This window comes from Miniopterus natalensis, chromosome 17, assembly GCF_054644295.1.
Source record: "Miniopterus natalensis isolate mMinNat1 chromosome 17, mMinNat1.hap1, whole genome shotgun sequence".
Taxonomy (NCBI): domain Eukaryota; kingdom Metazoa; phylum Chordata; class Mammalia; order Chiroptera; family Miniopteridae; genus Miniopterus; species Miniopterus natalensis.
The window spans coordinates 26,001,113-26,020,884 of NC_142097.1; the positions used below are offsets into that span (position 1 = coordinate 26,001,113).

At 56.5% G+C, this 19,772-nt stretch overlaps 1 protein-coding gene across 1 annotated transcript; it reads right to left on the reverse strand.

The window, feature by feature from the left end:
* Nucleotides 1-4,890: 4,890 nt before the first annotated feature.
* OSBPL7 (oxysterol binding protein like 7) lies at nucleotides 4,891-18,591 on the reverse strand. Its single transcript, XM_016202312.2, has 23 exons — nucleotides 18,453-18,591; nucleotides 16,951-17,108; nucleotides 16,732-16,857; nucleotides 16,477-16,530; nucleotides 15,775-15,888; nucleotides 15,315-15,425; nucleotides 15,084-15,201; nucleotides 14,443-14,546; nucleotides 13,992-14,084; nucleotides 13,775-13,907; nucleotides 13,605-13,699; nucleotides 13,333-13,428; nucleotides 12,498-12,635; nucleotides 11,842-11,935; nucleotides 10,977-11,224; nucleotides 10,648-10,785; nucleotides 8,098-8,161; nucleotides 7,904-7,982; nucleotides 6,822-6,966; nucleotides 6,580-6,724; nucleotides 6,370-6,496; nucleotides 6,037-6,159; nucleotides 4,891-5,883 (listed from the first exon to the last, which is right to left on the reverse strand). Exons 2-23 carry the CDS (start codon nucleotides 17,023-17,025, stop codon nucleotides 5,775-5,777), a joined length of 2,529 nt encoding a protein of 842 aa, XP_016057798.1. The 5' UTR covers nucleotides 17,026-17,108; nucleotides 18,453-18,591; the 3' UTR covers nucleotides 4,891-5,774.
* Nucleotides 18,592-19,772: the final 1,181 nt, after the last annotated feature.

Sequence of the window (19,772 nt, forward strand, 5' to 3'; positions counted from 1 at the left end):
GGGAGCCCGCGAGCTGAACCTCCCGCCGCCGAGGCCCGCGCGCCGCCGTCCCTGGTCCTCGGGCTCCGCCCCGCGGCCGCGCCGCCCGCTGCACCCGAGCCGCGCAGCCGGCGGCGGCTCTGCCCCGGAGGCGCCCGCGAAGCCCGCACCTCGCGGCCGGGGCCGCGGGTATGGGCGCCAGAGCCCGCGCTGAAGGGGACGCCTCCGGCAGGTGCCCATTTCTGCGCCCTCTGCCTTTCTCTCTGCCAGTCTGGATTCCTGCGCTTCCAGAACTTTCTGGCCCCTTTAGCCAGGTTCCTCCGGGCGTCCGAGGTGGGTGGGGCAGGAACTTCCTGTAGCCCCAGGCTCCGTAACTGGGGCAGAGAACCAGCCGGCTAACTGGCTTGGGGACGCTGTGTTCTGTCTCAGGGATTGATGGCGAGGGGGACCGGAAAGATGAAGGGTGCTGCCCCCCCTTGACCAATGCCTGAGTCCCCAGCTGTTGGCCTAATTCATATGAAACCACCCCCTCCATATACATTAGGGCCTGGAAACATCTGTCAGTACCCTGGGGATTTTGTAATGACGTTGTTAATGAGACACGGGTAGCACTCTAGAACCCCTGCTCCCAGCGCCAAGCTCCCCCACTTCCTGGGGACGCCCTGCCCCAGAACCCCACGATGAGCTGACTCTGGTCTGTTGGGGACCTCAAGAGCTCTCAGTGACCCCTCTCTGCATTGGCCCTTAGGGGACAGGTGAGGAGAGGATGAGAGTGTGGCAAGAATAAGGGCGGAGCCCTGGCCAGTGTGGTTCAGTTGGTTGAGCCTCGCCCTGGGCCCTGAACGTTTGCTTGGTTTGATTCCTGGTCAGGGCACTTGCCCAGGTGGCAGGCTCCATCCCCCATAGGCATGCAGGAAGCAGCTGGTCATGTCCTGCTCTCACATCCATGTTTCTCTCTCTCTTCCTCTCCCTTCCTCTCTCTCGAAAAATCAATTTAAAAAATCTTTAAAAAACTACAACAAACTTAAAAAAATAAAAAGGGTGGACCAGTTCCTGAACCTGTTAGGCCAGGTGGTCTGGTTAAGTGTCTGCACCAGGAATAGGTGATTAGCTGAGCAAGACTTGGCCCAGAGCAGCCTGCAAGGGGCTTGCTGACATCGAATTCTGCCCTCCATAACCACCTAAGGGGTGCAGAAATGGGTGGTAGGGGGAGGTTGCTAAGCCCACCTCCTTTTCTGCCAATGCTGGAACCAGAGGGTGTCTAAGGGGGGAAGTCACCTGTTCAATGGGTCCTTTCCAGGAAGGAGGCATCATTAAGCTAATGATCCAGCCACAGGGCCCCTGAGTATTCCCTGAAGAGTCGGGACAGACCAGGTGACATACCCCAGGACCTTTAAGGTGCCTCGAGAGAACTGGGAGTAGAGTAAGACAGTCCAGGGACTGACCAAAGCCAGTGGACCTGAGGTCACATGTTAAGACCTTTGCATCCTTAGCAGGCATCAGTTGGAAACACAGGAACCCCTGCCTGCCTCCGCCACTGCCCCACTGCTCTCCTCCGAAAGCAGTGCTGGTGGGAACCCCACGCCCTTCCACCTCAGCCACATGCCCGAGCGGGATAGGGAGGCAGGTGCTGGCCTGTCAGCCTCCTTTTGCCCTGAACACCCTCTCCAGCTTCACAGGGCCAGGTCCCTACCCTGACCTCAGGGAGGGGACATGAAATGCCCTGTGAGAACTGCAGAACCCAGTACATAATGACTCCACCCACCCCCTGCACCAAACTCCAGCATGGCCTCCTGCAGCCTGAGGCTGAGTCCCTAGGGTGACCCCAGTCTCCGTTACCATGCCTGCCTCAGAAAGCCTGATGCTGCCAGAAGAGTTTACTGTCTGTTCTAGCCAAATGCTGATGGTAGGCCCCTGACTTTCCTTTCTTAAGGTATTTACTAAAAAAGGCCTACAAGCCCTTGCCAGTTTGGCTCAGTGGTTAGAACATTGGCCTGTGGACTGAAAGGTCCCCAATTAGATTCGAGGCTCAGCCCTGGTCAGAGCATATGTGGGAGGCAACCAATCGATGTGTCTCTCTCACATCGATGTCTCTCTTTCTCTCTCTCTCCCTCCCTCCCTTCCACCCTCTCTGAAAAGTAATGGAAAAAATATCCTCAGGTAAGGATTAAAAAAAGGGGGGGCCTACAGTTGTGACTCCTTCCTCTGTCCCTTTGAGGTACACAGGTATCTCCTACAAACCAGGAAGGCTAGGGCCTGTTTCCCATCTCCATGGGAAGACAGAATCCCGACATCATGAAGCCAGCCAGCAGGTTCCCCGCCTAATGGCATTCACACTGACCATTTTCACCTCTGAGTCTGCTGGAACGGTGCTCGACCCCTCCCCACTCCCTCTTCCCTTTAAATGCCAGCCTCCCCCTCCATCAGTAGTCGCTGAATAAAACCCACTTTCAACGTTCAACTGATGTCCCACTGTACTGATCTTTGACACCCAGCTCCCTGCCTGGTTCAGCACTCTTCCCCTCTCCGGTTTATTACAAATACACACACCTCCAAAACCACTCTCCAGAAGACTCAGGGGATTGGGGGTAATAAGTATTTCCAGCCTTTTTGCCCCTTGCAACCTAGGCACCTCCACCAGCTGTTCACTAGCTAAATTTTAAAATACACACACACATTTTCTCTTTCTGGATGGAGCGGTTGGGGTTGGAGGGCCCATAGTAGGTGAGGTGAGAACTGCCCCCTCTTGCCTGCCTCCCACTCCCTCTGCCACCACTGTTGGGCCCAGGGGTTTCCCCTGCTCTTTTTTTTTTTTTTTTTTATATCTTTATTGACTTCAGAGAAAGGAAGGGAGAGGGGGAGGGGGGAGGGAAGGGGAGGGGGAGGGGAGAGGGAGAGGGAGAGGGAGAGGGAGAGGGAGAGGGAGAGGGAGAGGGAGAGGGAGAGGGAGAGGGAGAGGGAGAGGGAGAGGGAGAGGGAGAGGGAGAGGGAGAGGGAGGGAGATACATCAGTGATGAGAGTCATTGATTGGCTGCCTCCTGCACGCCCCTGACTGGGGATGGAGCCCGCAACCCGGGCATGTGCCCTGACTGGGTATTGAACCTCAATCTCCTGGTTCCTAGGTAGATGCTCAACCGCTGAGCCACGCTGACCAGGCTCCCCTGCTCTTCAAGGTCTGACCTTCTTTGCTCATCTGGGGAAGTACGTCCCCAGCTTTACAAACTGATCTGTCCCATCTCCTACCTTTCCCAAGATGTGAGGCCATTCAGCCCACATTCCTCCCCTTTGCCCTAGGCCTGTCGTATTCTCCACCCAAAACTGAGGGTCCAGGTCTGCGCTGGGCTGCCCCAAGGCCCACTGGCGAGGAGTCCTCCTGTGTGCCATTGGACTGGACTGAGATAGGCTCAAGAATAGGGCCCACCATTCCTGCCTCAGACTAGACTTGAGCACCACACCCACAGCTGGTCTCCCAGTGGCTGGGAGGTGGCTACCACCCAACCACAGCTGCTTTGGGCCCTTCTCACTCTGTCCACAGAGCACAGTTTGGCCTGAGCACGTCAGCAATGACCCACCCTGACCAAATGGGGGGGTTTCTAAGAAGACAACGGTCCTCCAGCAGGAAAGCCCTCAACTGCTGCGCCCCAGCAAGAGCAAAGCAATCTGACCATTTCCCTTCCTGTTGAGTTGGTGCCCAGGCTGGGAGGAGATTGTCTGTCTCGATGGCACAAGCCACAGAGGGCTTGGTTCTTGTGGGCAGAGGTGTTGCTAGTTTTCCGTCTCTGAAAAATAACTGTGCAATTTGTTCTATTTGAAACTAATTCTTAAACTATGTGGAAGTTGAACACAGGCTGGTGGGTCAGGTTGTGTTGCTCTGAGTGGAAAGGGTGGGGGGAGGGTAGTACACCTTGGTTTTTTTAAAAAAAAGTCCTGAATGTGTGCAGGCTCTGGCTTTGCTGCGATGGGTTCAGGTTTTCTGGTATGTGGTGTCAGGGCAAGTGTGTTTGTTTTAACTTCACACTCTCCGGAAACTGTGGAAATGCCCCCCCCCCCCAGGGTTGGGGGAGGGGGAAGAAAAGGGCTAGGCTTGGAAGGGCTACCTTAGCTCATGGGTCCCCTCTGTTCTTGCCAAACCCCAGAGGAAGCACAACTTGCTCTTGAGACATCCATTAAACTAGGGCAGGCCTGGGGCCTGCTGCAGTGGGGTGGGCTTAGGCTGAGACAACTAAAGAATTCAAGAGCTTGGGCCACTCCATATGGCCTCCTCTAAGATACAAAAAAGTCAAATGAAGGAACAAAGTGTCTGAACAGAGAGATAAGGCACTTAAGCAAGATCACACAGTTTTGAAATAACAGCTGGGCTCAGCCTAGGTGGTAGGGGAGTGAGAGGAACTGCAGCTTGGCCTGTTCTCCAGTCCCTTCTAGTCTCTTCCCTCCCTCCTACCTGTCCTTGAACACTCACTAATCTGGCGGTGGAGGTGGAGGCACAGCCCTGACCGAGGATGCTGGGTGTGGGGGTCAACACTCTGCCAGAGGGCGACAGGGACCACACTGTTTTCTGCCTGAGTTTGGATTTTTCCTCTAGGCACTCAGAAGCAATGGAGATATTTGAAGCAGGTACAAGGTGCAGTTTTTCTCTTAAAATCTCACCCTGAAAGCCAGCATTACAATGGAAGTGCCTGGGGGCTCCAAAGCTACTGCAATAGAGCAGGAAAGGGAGCAGACTGAGGCTGGGCCCAGCCTAGGCTGGGTACAGTTTCTAGAAGGGCCAGAGCTGAGGGACACGTGAGGTAGTATTGACAGGATGTGAGGATTAAGGGAGGGAGATGACATCAGTTTTTTAGCCCAGAAAAGAGGGTAGCTATGGGCCTTTGCTGAGTTTGAACACATGTGTTTAAGTGAATGGTCACAGGCCAAAGTTTGGGACAGTCTTTATTGGAGCTTGGAATGTTAGCAATTCTCCTTAGTCAGAGGCAGACTGTGAAAATGAGCAGCAGCAGCGGCAGACACCCAGGTCAAGGCCGCATGAGGAACCCTGCTCGCCTGCAAGCAGTACACAGGCGCACACACACACACACACACTCACACTCTCACACACACTCACTCCCGGTGGCTCTGAGGCCAGGCGTCCTGCCTGCTCAGTCTACTCCTGCTTCTTGGAGAGGCCTTGGCTGCTCTGGGAGGATCCTGAAGGAAACCACTTGGGACCAGGGCTGAAGGAGCTGAAAGCCACAGGTGTTTTGCAGTTCGGGGGACAGGGATCCAGGAGGATGAGAGATTGCCAGGGACCAAGCAAAGGGAGCCCCGCTGGACCAGGGCACCAAGAGATGCTGGAGAGGGGTGGGATGGGGTGGAAGAAAAGGTCGTCTCCTCTCCTTCACTCACCCCAACCACACAGCTGGGGCCAGAGCCCTGGGCTCAGAAAGCCTGGGGAGCATCCAGGGGTCCCCTGTGTCCTATGAAGGCACTAAAATGGGGAGCAGATCCTGGAGAGCCTGGAGCCTCCCCCAAGTACCCCAACAGGGAAGAAAGGGGGTGACAGAGCAAGAAGGGTCTTACATGCCGGTTACGGGGGCAATGAGACTAGGGAAGCACAAATCCTGTTTTTACCCCAAACATGGGGTGGGCGATGGGCTGAGATGTAGCCCCTCTGGCCAGCAGAGGGGAGAGGGCCAGAGCCAGGGCTGTCTCTCTGGTCTCCAGGGCAGTGAGTGGGGGAGCCTGGCCTCGTCCGTGGGTCCGTGGTGGGAGTGGAGGCAGGAGGGAGGAGCCGGAGCCTCCTGCCCCTGGAGCCAGGGCTACCAGAGCACAGCCCCGTCCAGGTTCCCGTAGCCTGGCTCGGCCCGCAGCCGCCAGTACGTGTTGTTAGTCACCCACCACTCCTTTCCGCTGCCATCTGTCTGCCGCCTGGGGGAAGAGAGCCATGAAATGAGAAGAGTGAACATCCAGAATGAAGGCCAGTTGGAGATGCTGCCTCCCAATGCCAGCCCCTTTCAAAGCAGGAAGGGGCCGGAGCACAGGGAAGCCTCAGAGGCAGAGACCAGGGCGAGGGCGCAGGACCTGAAGAAGCGAGCCTGGTGGACAATGTTGTTCTCCTCCATCACTTTGCGCCGGTCTCGCTGAAGCTGCTCGATCCTTCTCTTCTGGGCCTCGGCAGCCTGTATGTTCCCTTCCTCCAGGTACCTGAGAATTCAGACAGCCATCAGCGGAACTGTCCCCTCAGGGGCCCCCAAATCCGAGGCCTCTGTCTCCTGCCTGGCTCAGCCCCCAAACAGGCCCCATCTCCCTGAGGCAACTGAGGGAAGGAAGGACACAGTCGCAGCTCTATTTGGAAGCCCATGTGGGGGAGGGAGGAGGCTGGTGGTTCTAGGGCAAAGCCTGCCCGGCACTGACCTCTGGTCTGGCCGGAGCCGAGTGTCTGTGGAAGGCAGTGACCGCTTCAGCTCTGCCGTTAGCTCATTCAGCTCCAAGGCAAACTGAGTGAAGCCGAAGTTTCGCTCATGGTCTGGGGGCATTGAGTCTGGGGAGAAGGCAAGGGCTGGGGCAGGTGGACTTCCATATCTTCCCTCACCCTGCCTAGCCCTCCCCGATCACCCCACTTACTGGGTTTCCAGATGCACTGACCACCAGGCAGGGATCCTCGGTACAATCCCTCGTTCCACTTCCCGAAGAGTCGGTGGAGGACACGGCCGCTCCGACTGAACACGGCACCCTGCACCTCATGGATGTTGGAGCTCCAGTACTTGGCCTGGGGTGGGGGCAGGTGGCTTAGGGAGACGTCCCCTCCCCTTCCCTTAGCATGAGCTGCTGGGGGTGGCCGGGCAGGGTCAGGGGCATGTGCCCACCTTGCAGAAGGTGATCTTGCAGTGACAGGAGCTGTCCTTTGTGTTCCGGATGAGGACCTCCCCATAGTGCTCAATCCAGCGCTGGCCACTCAGAATGTTGTGAATGCAGGACGTCACCTTGTTCCACTCAAAGTGGTCCCCAAACCTGAGGGAGACAGAGCATGGGAGGGCAGCTGGCTGGCCCTGGAGAACAAGCCCACCCTGAGCCGCGAGCCCCTGTTGCTTTGTAGCAGGTCATGTGGGTCTGTGGAGGAAACCCTGGGGTCCAGGCTCTGGCTCTGCTGTGAAGGGTGACTTCTTTACAAAGCACAGCAGCCTTCCCAGAAAGTATTCAACTAACACATCTGCATTCATTAATAAAGCTCCTGAGTGCCTAAGTCATGGAGATGAGAACACGGACAGGGGCTGTGCCCTTGGATGCAGGGACGGTGGTGGCTCTGTTCTACTACCCTGTTTGCCCTCCTTCCATCAGTGTTACTCATTACAGTACTCTTATGTTATAGAAGAGTGAACTTGAGCTTCTGAGGCACCAAGTTGTGTTTTTTTTTTGCCATTTGCTGAACTAGTAAGTGGCAGAACCAGGACTCCCAGCCAGGACTTCTGGCCCTGAAGCCCATGCTCCCCCCACCCCTGACACTGGCCTCTGGGTAACTCCTGGACCATGTTGGGTAAGCCCCTCTGCCCTGGCTGTGGTCCCCACCTGTAAAGTGAGCTGTCTAAGGATGTTTCAAATGTGGTTGGTGACCAGTTCTGAGATCAGTTCAAGGGTGTGTTGGCGGGGGGAGTGCATGTTGGCCTGAAATCTCAAATGCATTTCTTGCTGTGAGTCACAGTCAAAAAAGTGTGAAAGCCACTGCTTCAGATGACCTCAATGAGCCCTCCCAGCTCTACCAAGCTTAGATGTATCATCTTTCTCTATTGTAAACTGCTGCAAATAGAGGGGGACATGTACAGACACCATCCCAATCCTAAGCAGCTTCAGGCCAGACCTTTCTATCCTGTCCCTCCCACCTCCCCTTCCCAGCCTGGAGGAGGGTGGCCTATGGACTGGGCCTGGCTGCTGAGCTCGTAAGAACACTCACCTAGGCAGGCTGACATTAACTGTCCCCACGGGCACAATCTCCAGGGATTTTCCCCAGAACTTGTTCTTCCACTTCATGTCTGGAGTTGGGTTGGGGAGGGAGAGGGACAGCAGTGATAAGACCAGAGTGTCCCAGCCCCTCGCCCATCTGCCCTTCACCCCCAGGTCCACCCCACCATGCCCCCCGTTCCTCACCTTGCCAGAAAATGAAGTTCTCAGACTCTGCATGGCACGCCGAGATGGGGGGGTGGTGGGAGACCTTGGTGAGCAAGGAGGTTCTCTTGAGGCTGCCCTTGAGGCCCCCGAAAGTCCCTTACCCCCACCCCCAATTCCCCTATGAACCAGAAGATCAGTTAGTTCCAGGTCTCCTGTCCCTGTAATCCTTGGCTACCACCCAAATTCCATCATTTTCTCTTTGTCCATGAGGCCCCTAAGTTCTCACTCACTCCCCTCCAGAGCCATCCTTGCCACCCCTGTCTATGGTGCCATTCAGAACCCCTGCGAAAGCCTATAAAGTTCTCTAGTGACAGGTGGGGACTCCACTGTGCCCTGCCTGACAGCCAACCCTCCCATGAGGAACCCCTTCCCTCACCTTCTTCTCTCCAAGGCTTCTATCACCCTGCAGCCTCCACATAACACCCTTGGAAAACCCTGACCTTGTGCTCCTGGGAACGGCTCCACATCTGGAACCTTGAACTCCTGTAGTTCCTGGGACCTCAGCATCACCCACAATCCCCGGAGAGCCTGCCTACACCCAAGCCATCCCCTTCAAACCACACTCACCCCCATAATCAGAGGAAGAATGAAGCCAGCAACTCCTTCCACCAATTTATGGGCTCCCACCCTGACCCACTGCCAGGCCAGGGCCCCTCTCCTCCTCCAAGCTGCCTCCCACTCTTTCCTGCAGGCCCCTCACTCCTCCCAAGGCCCCTCTTGCTGCACCACAGTCTTTCCCTCTATATATCTCTTTCTCTCCAAATAGAAATATCTCCTATTTCTTCTACCTTGAAGAAAGAATAAACCTTTCCTTTCTAGTAGGGCACATCCCTGCTCACACATGCAGAAAACAACACTGGCAGCTGCTGCCCCTCGGAGGTGCCGGTGGGGGTCACTTTCTACTGTGTACACTACTGGACTGTGTGAACTCATCACCAGGTTTTCAAAAACATTTAAAATCTAAACAACAACAAAAAAATTGCCTCAACCCTTTATCTCCCCCTCTGGCTGCTACCCTCTTTTCCTCCTCTTTTCTCCCATAATAAAATTTTTTGGAAATACTCTGCATTTCTCTCTCTCTATTTTTTAAAATCCTCATTTGAGGATATTTTTTCCATTGTTTTTCAGAGAGAGTGGAAGGGGGAGGAGAGAGAGACATTGGCGAGAGAGACACATTGATTGGCTCCCTCCTACCCGCGCCCTGACCAGGGCCGGGCATTGAGCCCACAACTGAGGTACGTGCCCAGAATCGAACCTGGGACCCTTCAGTCTGTGGGCCAATACCCTAACCACTGAGCAAAACCGGCCAGAGATCTTTTTTACTTCCACTTTACACTCACTGTAATCCAGCCTCGGCCCCCAGCCTTTGTCTGAAATCTCCCTTATCAGGATGCTAATGACAACCCTCCAAGTCCAGTGGCCCGCCCCCCCCTTCCCCTTTACCTCAGAGCTCTTCCACCTCCCGAGCCCACACTCCTCCCCAGGCCCTTTCTGGGAGGAGTGACTTCACTTGCCATCTAAGTGGTGACTTCCTGATCTGTTAGCCACCCCCACCCAGTGCTTTCCGAGGAGTTCCAAGCCCACATGCCCAGCGCCTGCTGGACGTCTCCTCTTGGAAGTCAAGCCCCCATGGACCAGGAGTCTCTCTACTTCAGTTACCTTCCTCACATACATTCCATCTTGCTAACTGGCAACACTACACACCCACCAAATCCCCAAATTCGGAATTCCAGGCCACCACAGACTTCTCCCTCTCATCAGTCGCCCCCCTATTCCTTTCTTGTAAGAACATTCTGTTGACCACTGAGTCCTGTCGAAGGCAATACATAAATAACTCTTGAATCCCCCATCCACCCAATCAGCTGCCATAGCCTAAGCGCAGGTCCTCATCAGCTCTTAGAGAAATGACTGAAATGGCCCCCTAATGGCCTTCTGTGACCACATGCCACTGCCTGAGTGTTCTTTATAAAGCGTAATTCTGAGTATGTCACTCTACTGCTTAAAAGCCTCCAATGACTCCCCATAGCCTTCAGGATTTAAAAACAACAAACCCCTCCTTACCTTCACCACCTACAGGGCTCCCTGGGGGCTGGCCCTGCTTTGTCTTCCAGCCCTGTCTGTAACTCCTTCCGATCATGCTCTCCCTGTTCCTTTACACTGTCTGAACATCCCATTCTAACCACCCCCTTGTACTCTTGGCAAACTCCAATTCATCCTTCAAGACTTAGCTCAAGATCACCCCCTAGAGCGTGCCTTCCCAAGGGGAGCTGAATAACCTCCTGTGCTCTCCCATGATCCCAGCTCTAGAATGTGGCACAGTAACTCCTTGTTTCAAGTCCATCTCCCACACTAAGTGCAGAGCTCCTTCGAGTAGAGCCCTCTGTACCTCCATCATGTGGCCCAGCACCTGGCACCAAGCTAAGGGCTCCATGCTCTCTCCCAAGCCCTGGCACCTGGCACCTCTGACGCTTAGGTGCTTCCCTGCCCCCGCCACCCACGAGGCCAGCCCCCTTCTTCTGGGGCCCGCACCTGCTCACTGATGAAGCGGAAGCCTCGGTCAGGCCGCTCACACTCATAGGTCTCCCCCAGGACAGGGTTGAAGGGCTTGCAGCCTGCTCGGTGGTACGTGGAGGAGTAGGCGGAGACGGCGAAGGCTGCGATGTACACCTGCAGGAGGAAGGGCGGGAGAATGCCACCGGGAGTGGCGGGGATCAGAGAAGGAGACACCACCCCATTGCAAGCAAGGACTGGAGGACTTGGGCAGCCAGGGAAAAGCCCAGCCAGGATTTTCTGGGAGGCAGGGGCCCGCGGGAGGAAGAGGCAGCCTGACTGGGCCAAGGGTGGGTGGGGGCCAGTACCATGCGCTCGCAGGGGTCGGCGATGTGGCTGGCCTGGTCCAGGAGGCTGCTGTACTCAAGCTCCTCACAGAGCCGCTGCAGAGTGTTGAGTGGCTCATTGAGCTGCACAGGCATCGACACCTTTGACAGGTCCTTGCCGATGTTGTTACGCAGTATGTTCCACAGGCTCACGTCAGCCCCAGGCCCACTAGCCGCCGGCAGGCAGCGACGACGGGGTGGCCCTGGGGCTCTCCCTGGAACACACACCCCTGGAGCCCACCCCAGCCATGTCACTCTCTGGGGTCCAGATACAGCAGGCCTGGCCCAAGGCCCGGCTGCCTCCCACCCCAAGTCCCAGTTTCAACTCACTGTGGGGGAGGGTGGCTGGGGATCTAATTCTTGACAGGCTCCCAGGGGATTTAGGTGGGCAGCAGGGAAACCCTGTATCCCAGAAGCCCTTTCTGAGTCCCCACCCTTGCCTTCTGTTTCTTTCATAAACACAAACTGATGTCAGGATATAGATTACTCAGTCCATTTCATAGATGAGGAAACTGTTTCCAACAAATAAAATTACATGTCCAAAGCCACACTGCTAAAAAGTGGCAAAGTGGCATCTTTTTCCTCTCTACAGGCCCTACCTGACCCTTTTCAGAAAACTAGAATGGAGGTCTGCCCCAGGCCAGAGCCTGTCTCACCTCTGGAGCCACTCCTGGAACATTCCAGAGCTCACAGTTTAGCCTTCCTCACCTCCTGGGGTCACCTCTAGAGTCAGCACCCACAGCCACCAGTCACCACAAAGAACTGCCTCTCCAAGGGGCCAGGGCTATGGACACCACCATTTCTCCACCACCTCCAGCCCCTCCCTGCCCCAGCACCTGGCTGGCACCTTTCTGATAGCGCTCAGCTCCCCTGAGGTCCAGCACCTCTTCAGACAGGCTGGTGGTGATTTCACTGGTGCATGACTCCTCCTCCTCTGAGCCCTGGGCCGGGACAGATGACAGGCCGGGCAGACTGGGCCTCCCCCGGGCAGCTGGGCAATGCCCAGGGCCTGGCAAGACTCTGCCCAGCTAGCCCTTTGGTGGGAAGGGGAAGAGAATATATTTGGGGAGGTCTGAGCCCTAAGACACTGCCCTGGAAGGCCTGGCATCACCTGCCACCTTGGGAGAGGGAGGGCCTGGCCCTATGACTGGGGTTAGGGACTTGGCAAGACACAAAGGGAAGTTGGGATTACTAAGATTGAGGGGGGCAGGGAGCAAGGAAGCACTAGGTGTGAAATGGGGTCACAGGAAAATGGCTGGGGTGGAGCTGAGACAGCAATTTCAGGAGAACCCAATGGGGATAAAGCACATCAAACTGGAGAAGGGTCCCAAGCTGAAGTTTATGACCAGGACCCCTCAAATCCAGCAGGGTTCTATGTATTCCTAAAGATAGCAGCTGAGGAGGTTAGAAAGGATTTGGGAATCTGTAGGTTCTAGTCTCTGGATCCCACCCCTATATTCACAGGATCCCCTCCTTTTACTGCCAGCTTCCCGCCTCCCTCACCTCATTCTCAGAAGAGCTGGCGGAGAGAAGAACCTCACAGGCATCGAAGAACTCTGTGTGGGAGTCCGCGAGGGACAGCACGCTGCTCTGAGACAGCTGCGGGGTCAGCTCTCGCCCCTTCATGTACAGAGCTTCTTGCTGTGGGAGCAGGACGGATGTCAAGCCAAGCTGGAAGAGTCAGGCAGGGCTCCCCTAGCCTGGCAGCTCCCTTGAGAGGGAAGCACAACCAGGACTGAGTGTGAAACCTGCCGAGCAGAAGAAGCACACGGGGGCGAGCGCAGTGGAATGAACACCAGCGGGGAAGTTCCACAATAACTGCTTACACTTCCTGGGCACCGACTCTAAGCCCAGCTCCACGCCCTCTGCGTGTATTAACTCAATCAGTCCTGAAGCTTACCCTAGGAGGTAGGTGTACTTATTGCCCCCCCTTTGCAGATTACAACACTGAGGCTCAGGGTCACAAAGCTGGCATGTAGTGGAGCCAAATTCAAACCCATGGAGGGCCCTGGAGTCTTTTCTCAGAACTCCTAACTCCCAGCTCAGCTGGTCCACAAGTGTGAGAGCCTGGGCCCACCAATGGGAATCTTTGAGTCTCAGTTTCCTCATCTATGAACTTGAGGGTAGGAATCACTGCCTCACAGGCCTCTGAATTAAGTGAAAGCATTCTGTACACTGTAAAGTAATGACCAAGAGGTGGCTGCTGCCAATGTTACATGAAAGGGCCTAGAGCTAGAATTTCTGGGCTGTTTCGGGTCTGAAAACCAAACATGCCTTCACTCCTGCTAGGACAGAAGGCCCAGGAGAAATGGTCCCCACAGCCCACCCTGGCTCCTACCTCCTCAGGGTTGAGGGAGCTAAAGGAGTCGGCTGTCGTGTCCGAGGAGATGGACAGTGAATGGAGGCGCCTTGGGCCAGCCGAGGCCTCGGAGACCTGCAGGGAGAGGGTGAGGGGAAAGGGTGCCAGAAGGATGAAGCCTGCCCTGCCTTGCCATGCGGAGACTGCCCCTGCCACACCCTCTCCCGGCCCAGACTTGTCATCACCTCCAGGCCTGCAGTCCTTAGTCTCAAGTCCCCCCTCCCACCGGCCACCCTGTCCCCAAGCCTCACCCCCATTCTGGACAGCTCGGAACCCTGGTGCAGATCCCTCAGTTGGTCCCGTTCAGCGGTGAGGGCAGCCAGGACACTGCTGAGGGAGCTGTGCACTGTGAGGGCAGGGGCAGGGCATCAGATGCCTCTTCCTCTCCCCCCTGCTCCTCACCACCCTCCAGCACACTCACCCTTTTGAGCCAGGGCCCAGAAACTGCGCTGCAGGTGGGCATAGTCTGGGGGTGGCAGCCCACGAGGTCCTGAGTGGTCCCGGGACTCTAGGTATCGAGACAGGTTGGGAACAGAGCCATGAAGACGACCAACCTGTGGGGGAAGAAGAGGGGTTGAAGGGGACAGTGTCCTTCAGAGCATCCCACCCCAGTGACTGGGGTGCACACCCCACCTCACCCGTCCAATGGTGTCGTCCTTGGCAAAGCTCTGCGTGCACCACATGCGGCTGGTCCGTTTCCCCTTCTTGGGTCTCTCAGTCGTCACTGAGGCCTGGCAAGTCAAGGGGAGGGAAGTTTCACTCTCGGGGTGGGGAAAACAGGCAGCAACCATCAAAGCCTGGAGGAGAGGCAGATGGCCACAGAGGAGGGCAAAGAGATAAGTGATATCCCAGAGAAAGAAGACCAACACCCTGGCAGACAGGAGGGAGGGGCCGCTCCAAAGGGACAGAAAGACAACCCCGAAGCATTGTGGAGATAGGAGGAAAGGCAACTAGGCAGATGCGTGCCTCTCCTGAAAACAGCAGTGACATAAGGGGGACTGGGGACCTGTCCCAGGAAGTGATGGGATGAAGGCAGCAAGCAGGAGAGAGGCCCCTGGGCAGGAACCTGCATCCTTCCCTGAACCTCACCTGGTGCGTGGGGATAACAGGGGCTGAGGGGATTCGGTGCAGGGACTCCAGGCTCTGGAGGAGTCTGTGCAGTTCCTGGAGCTTCCCCTGACACTCAGAGAGCTCTGCAGGGAGAATGAATGAGGAAGTCCTCCAACACTGGATGAGCACCCCAAAGCCTGGGCCCCAGCTTTCCTTCCTCCTCCACAACGTGCCCTGGCAGCCAGGGAAATCCTGACACTGTCCCCCCCACCCCTGATCATGGGCCCACAGCAGTTCCCAGTTCCCACCCTTAGTCTGGCCTCACACTGGTTTCCCGGGAAAGCCAGCAGCCCAGTCACCACTGTCCCCACACCCCACCTTCACTCTGCTGCCTCACTTGGTTTGCACCCCCCTCTCCCCGGGCAACATCACAACCCGTACTCCAGGAGCCCAATTCTAGAACCCCCCTCCCTGCGCTCCTTCCCGCCACCCTCTGTAAGACAGGGACTCCCAGGACAGGGCCTGAGTAGATCCAATCAGCTTGGAGGCAGGGGCTGTCTCTCCATCAGACTGGGGCTCCCTGAGGCAGGGATGAAGATGGCATTTTGACATTTTCTCCTTCTTGTGACTGCTATGCCATCTAAACCTACCCACAGAGGGTGGTGCCAGGGGCCCCTCACCATGAGAGCAGCGGTCTAGGCCATCACTGCCCCTCAACCAAGAAGACACCTTCTCCCGAGGTCCAACCCCAGGTAGAGCTGAGGCACTAACTGCTGTGGGAAGCTGGGCACCAGGAACCTGTGGGGCGAGTCAAGGGTCAGGAAGAATGGTACCCATCTCCCTGGATCTCACTGTTCCCTGAAGCGTCCACACCCGAATCCCCACATCTCCTGCCCCAGGGCCCATCTTACCTTGCGGTGAGTGTTGCTGAGCAGGGGACCACGGGGCATGTCAAGGTGCTGGGCCAGGCGGTGGGCACGCAGCTGGGCTACCCACCTCTGGAATAGGTCCTGGGATTTGATCTACAGAAGTGATGGTGAGGGGGGAGGGACACATGAAAGGAGGACTGCTTTCCAGGGGCAAGAAGTCGGGGCTCTGGCCTCCAGGCAAGCAGGCTCTCCCTTTAGTGTCCAGCTTATGCAAAGGCCCCGGCAGGGGGGTGGAGCACAGCTTCCCCATGTCTGGGCTCTTCATTCTGTTTGTTCATATAACAACCAACAAAGGTGGTTTGCCATTGGCTATTGGACACGATGGGAGCTCCCTTCTTGTCACTCAGGGACAGACCCTCAGCCCCTCTCCCCCCTCCTGTGTGCCCCATTGCTTCTTCCAGGCTGGGGGGCCAAGATACCAACTGGCTCTCAGGGATGTCACCTTGAGGTGGTAGATGTTGTCTTCAGTGTCAAGGTCAATGCGCTGGGCCTTTTTGTTGATGGACATGACAGACAATCGGACATCAATGGAGCCATGGAGCTTCCCCTTGGTGATCTGGGGTGGAGGTATGGTGGGGGGAAAAGGGGCTGGTTTCAGACCCCTGGGCCACAGAGCCATCACATCCCTGAGGCCACTCTAGGCTCAAAGGCCAGGCAGCAGGGTCACTCTCATGACCAAGTCACAGTATCAGCAGGGGCCTCTCTGTTGTCCTCCTGTGCACAGAACTCAGAAGTCACATTCTGAGCACAAGGGAGTCACAGAGCAGGGAAAACTATCCCCATCCTCGGAGGTCCACAAGACTGAGGAAGAGAGCACCCGGGCTGATAGGCCTTCCATTCCTTATTCCTAGCACAGGAACGGGACGAGGAGGAGAAGTCCCTTTCTTGGGCACTTTTGTATCAGGTACTGTCCTGAGGGCCCTTAGCAAGGTGACAGTGACCTTACAAATGGGTGGTCACACTCCTGCCATCTTAGAAATGAGGGAGCTGAGGCCCAGGGAAGACACCTGCTCAAGACCCCACACCCAGGAATGGCGTACCTGGGACTCAGGCCCTGCTCTGGGGGGTTCCAGAAGCCTCTCACCTGCCCAGGGCATTTTGGGATCAGACTCCTCCCACTACCCCTGGCCAGGCCCCTACTCACATCTTGCCGTGTAGTTGCATAGCGAAGGATCCCGTCCTCAAGCACAAAGTATCTCTGTGAAGTTGTCCAGGAGGAACAGGACCCAGGTGACCAAGAGAAAAGGGTGTGGGGAGAGAGCAACCATACCCATGGACTTTTCTTCTCCTTCTCGACACAAACGTACATATACACACACACACACTACCACCCAGCAGCCTCCAGCATATCCCCATCCTGCCCTGAATCTGGCCCTGCCCTTTGCCCTGCCCAACCTACCTTGTGCCAGCCCTTCAGAGGCCACTTCCTCTTCTTGAGTAGGTGGCCTTCCTGCCTCTCGGGCATGATATCCCCTGCACCTTGCCAGCCCCGAGGCTCCTCCACCACCTCCCACAGCTCAGAGGCCTGCAGTCCAGGACAGAGTTGGGGAGGGGGTGGATGGTGATGCCCTTTTGGGCTAAATAAAGCCCACCCACTGCCTGCTTCCCGCCCTCAGACCTGCTGGGCACTGCTGGACTTTGCAGATTGAGTGCTCTCTGACAGCGAGGGAGGGCCCCTCTCTTGGAAGTCCATGGAGAAGGGAGTGGCCACCACTCCCTGCTGAGGACTCAGAGCAAGGTGAAAGGGGAAGGATGTCGCCTTGTCCTGAGGGGGCCCTTGAAGCAAGAGAGAGATCTCATTAGCACAGACCCTGCTATCACCTTCTCCACCTCCAACCCCTCCCGCACCCTCTAAGACACAGCACATCTTCTCGCTCACCTGTCCTGCCTCTCCTGAGTCTGTCCCTACCCCACCTTCCTTGGGTCTCCCTGCCTACACCTTCCTGCAGCCACGATGTGCTAGTTCAGAGAGGCAGGCCAGTGCCCAGAGAAAAGCATGGAAAGTTCACCCAGCCCCACCCTGAGCACACATTCTCGGGCCTGAGGAAACACTCAGTGCTTTCTCTGGAGGATTGCCTGGGGGTGATCAGAGGTGAGGCAGAGGAGTAAAGAAAGGGGCTCCAAAATAGGCCAGAGGAATTCAGAGACTAGACACGCAAGATCTCAATCCAGCTCCTCTTCCTTCAAGACCCCGGCACCTCCGCCACCATGGCTTGGAAGACTCCTCTGCCATCACACTCCCACAGAGTCCCCCAACCCCTTCATCCCAACTCCCCACCAACTGGTCCTTATATCCTCTAGTGCTTGGGGTCCCATTTTCTGCATTGGGAAACTGAGGCCTGAGACAGCCCCCATTGTTCCCTGTGCCTCCTCCCATCAAACCCCCCTAGGATGTTCACCTCAGACCCTCAGTGTCCCCCAAAGCCTCACCATCCCCTTCCCATCATCCCAGTGCTTGGGGTTCCTGAGAAGTACCGCCCACCCACCCACCCAGAGAGGGCAGGGGACTGAGCCGATAGACAATGGGGAAAGGGGGTGCAGAGAAGAGCTGGCCGAGAACATGCCAAGGTCCGCACAGGTCCCGCAGCAGTGCCCACAGGCGCCCTTGGCTCCAGCCCTGGCCATCCTGGCTCCACCAGGAGATCAATAATGCATGAGGCTGTGTGTGTGTGAGACGGGGGAGGGGACTGGAGGGGCAAGGTTGGCCCGAGGCTGGGACACCAGCTCAGATCTTCTGTTGGAGCCTGTAAGCACCTGAGGAGTTGAGGCCAGAGGGAACAGGGACACTGTGGGGCGGGGGTGGCCGGGAGGTCGGGGCAGAGGGCCTATGCTGCCAGAGGCTGAACCAGGGGGAAAGCTCCTGCATTCGGCCATTGAAAGTTCCCAAATTCTCCCAGTGTTTGCTATCCCTGTGCTCTTTTCCTGGCCCGTGGGATCCTGGTCCCTCACTGCCAGCAGCTGGAGGGGGAGGCTCTGTCACTAGAGGGTGTGGGGTCGAGGCTGAGTGCCCTGTCTCCACCTCCATTCCTGTCCCCTTCTCCGGAGGAACAGACCCGCCAGCTTCAGGTGGGAGGAAGCCCTCTTGGTAAATGTCAGCGGATGCCAGCGTGGCCCCCTTACCCCAGGGTCCATGGACGCCAGTGCTCCTTGGCCCGCACACAGCTCTGCCTCTGAGTCACCGTCCCCGAGTTGCCCGCTCCCTCCTCATGGAGCTAAGTGGCAGCAGCTGCGGCAGGAACCAGGAAGGAAGGAGGCAGCGGAGCCTCCCCTCTAGCCGGATCTCCCCACCTTCCCCTCCCCCGCTCTTCCTCCCGCCAAGCTCTGGGCAGCTGCTCAGCTCTGCCCCCCTGCTCCCCGGAGGACTCAGGGCTGAGCGACTCCCCAGAGCTGACCGTGGCCTGGGAGTAGGGGCACAGTTCCAAAGGAACCAAGGACTGGGGAGCTGCTGGCCTAAAGCCAGTGGTGGTAAAGGGTTTTACTCAGACGAGTGCGGCCTTGACCCGTTAGTACCCAAGTTCATTTTCTTATTAACTCCTGCCTCTCATTTTACATCTGAAAATAGACTGCAAAATTTGGAGCCAGCAAAGGTTATCAGGTTGATGGGAAGGGGTGGATGCCCCTTTTAGACAGTGCCTAGAGCAGTCAGCAAGGGCAGTCAAGGCCTAAAAGGCCAGTAGGTGGCCCCCATAGAGGCTGTCACCGGTCCCATGGGGTGGAGGACTGAAAGCACCTATGCAGCCAGACAAACCCCGCCCCAGCCTGCTGAGTCTCTGCATTGGGAACAGGTCTGGGGCAGGAACCAGCTGGCTGTTAAGGACTAGCTGGAGCCAACTTGGGTACCCTCGCTTTCTGAGCACCTCTGCCCTTTTGCTGGAGTACTATGTTCAGCTGCTCAATTCTAATTAAAAATCAGCTCTTGAGAAAGGTTTAAAATTCATTGAAACGAATGTGAAACAGACTGACAGCTTTAAGTGCAGTGAAGCCTTTTTCTGGAAAGTGGATTTTTAATAGCCAGTAAAAGATGCAATGTGGGGTTCTTCTTTGATCCAGAAATACTTTAGGCCACTTCCACATCCATCTCGTGCCCACATGGCCTTAGCTGACTCTTCATGGTCTTATACATCTCTCAGGAGATGCCTGGGCTCTGCGTCATTCAGAACCTCAGCACAGCTCCAGCCACCCAAGGAGGGTGCTGTTGCACCTGGTGGTTCTGGGAGTCACCAACAGCACAGGGCATTGCTGGCCAAACGGCTCTGGCATCTAGGAGCCTCAAGGGCCTTTTAATTCATTTCGCATTGATTATCTCTGGGTGTCCGGCACAGAGCTGGGCACTGTGGGCAGCTGGTCCTAGACCAGGCCACAGAAAAGCTACTGCAGATCACCACTGCCAGAGTGGTTCCTGTCTAGGACTTGGGAGACTGTGGCATTGTTCCAAGTCCA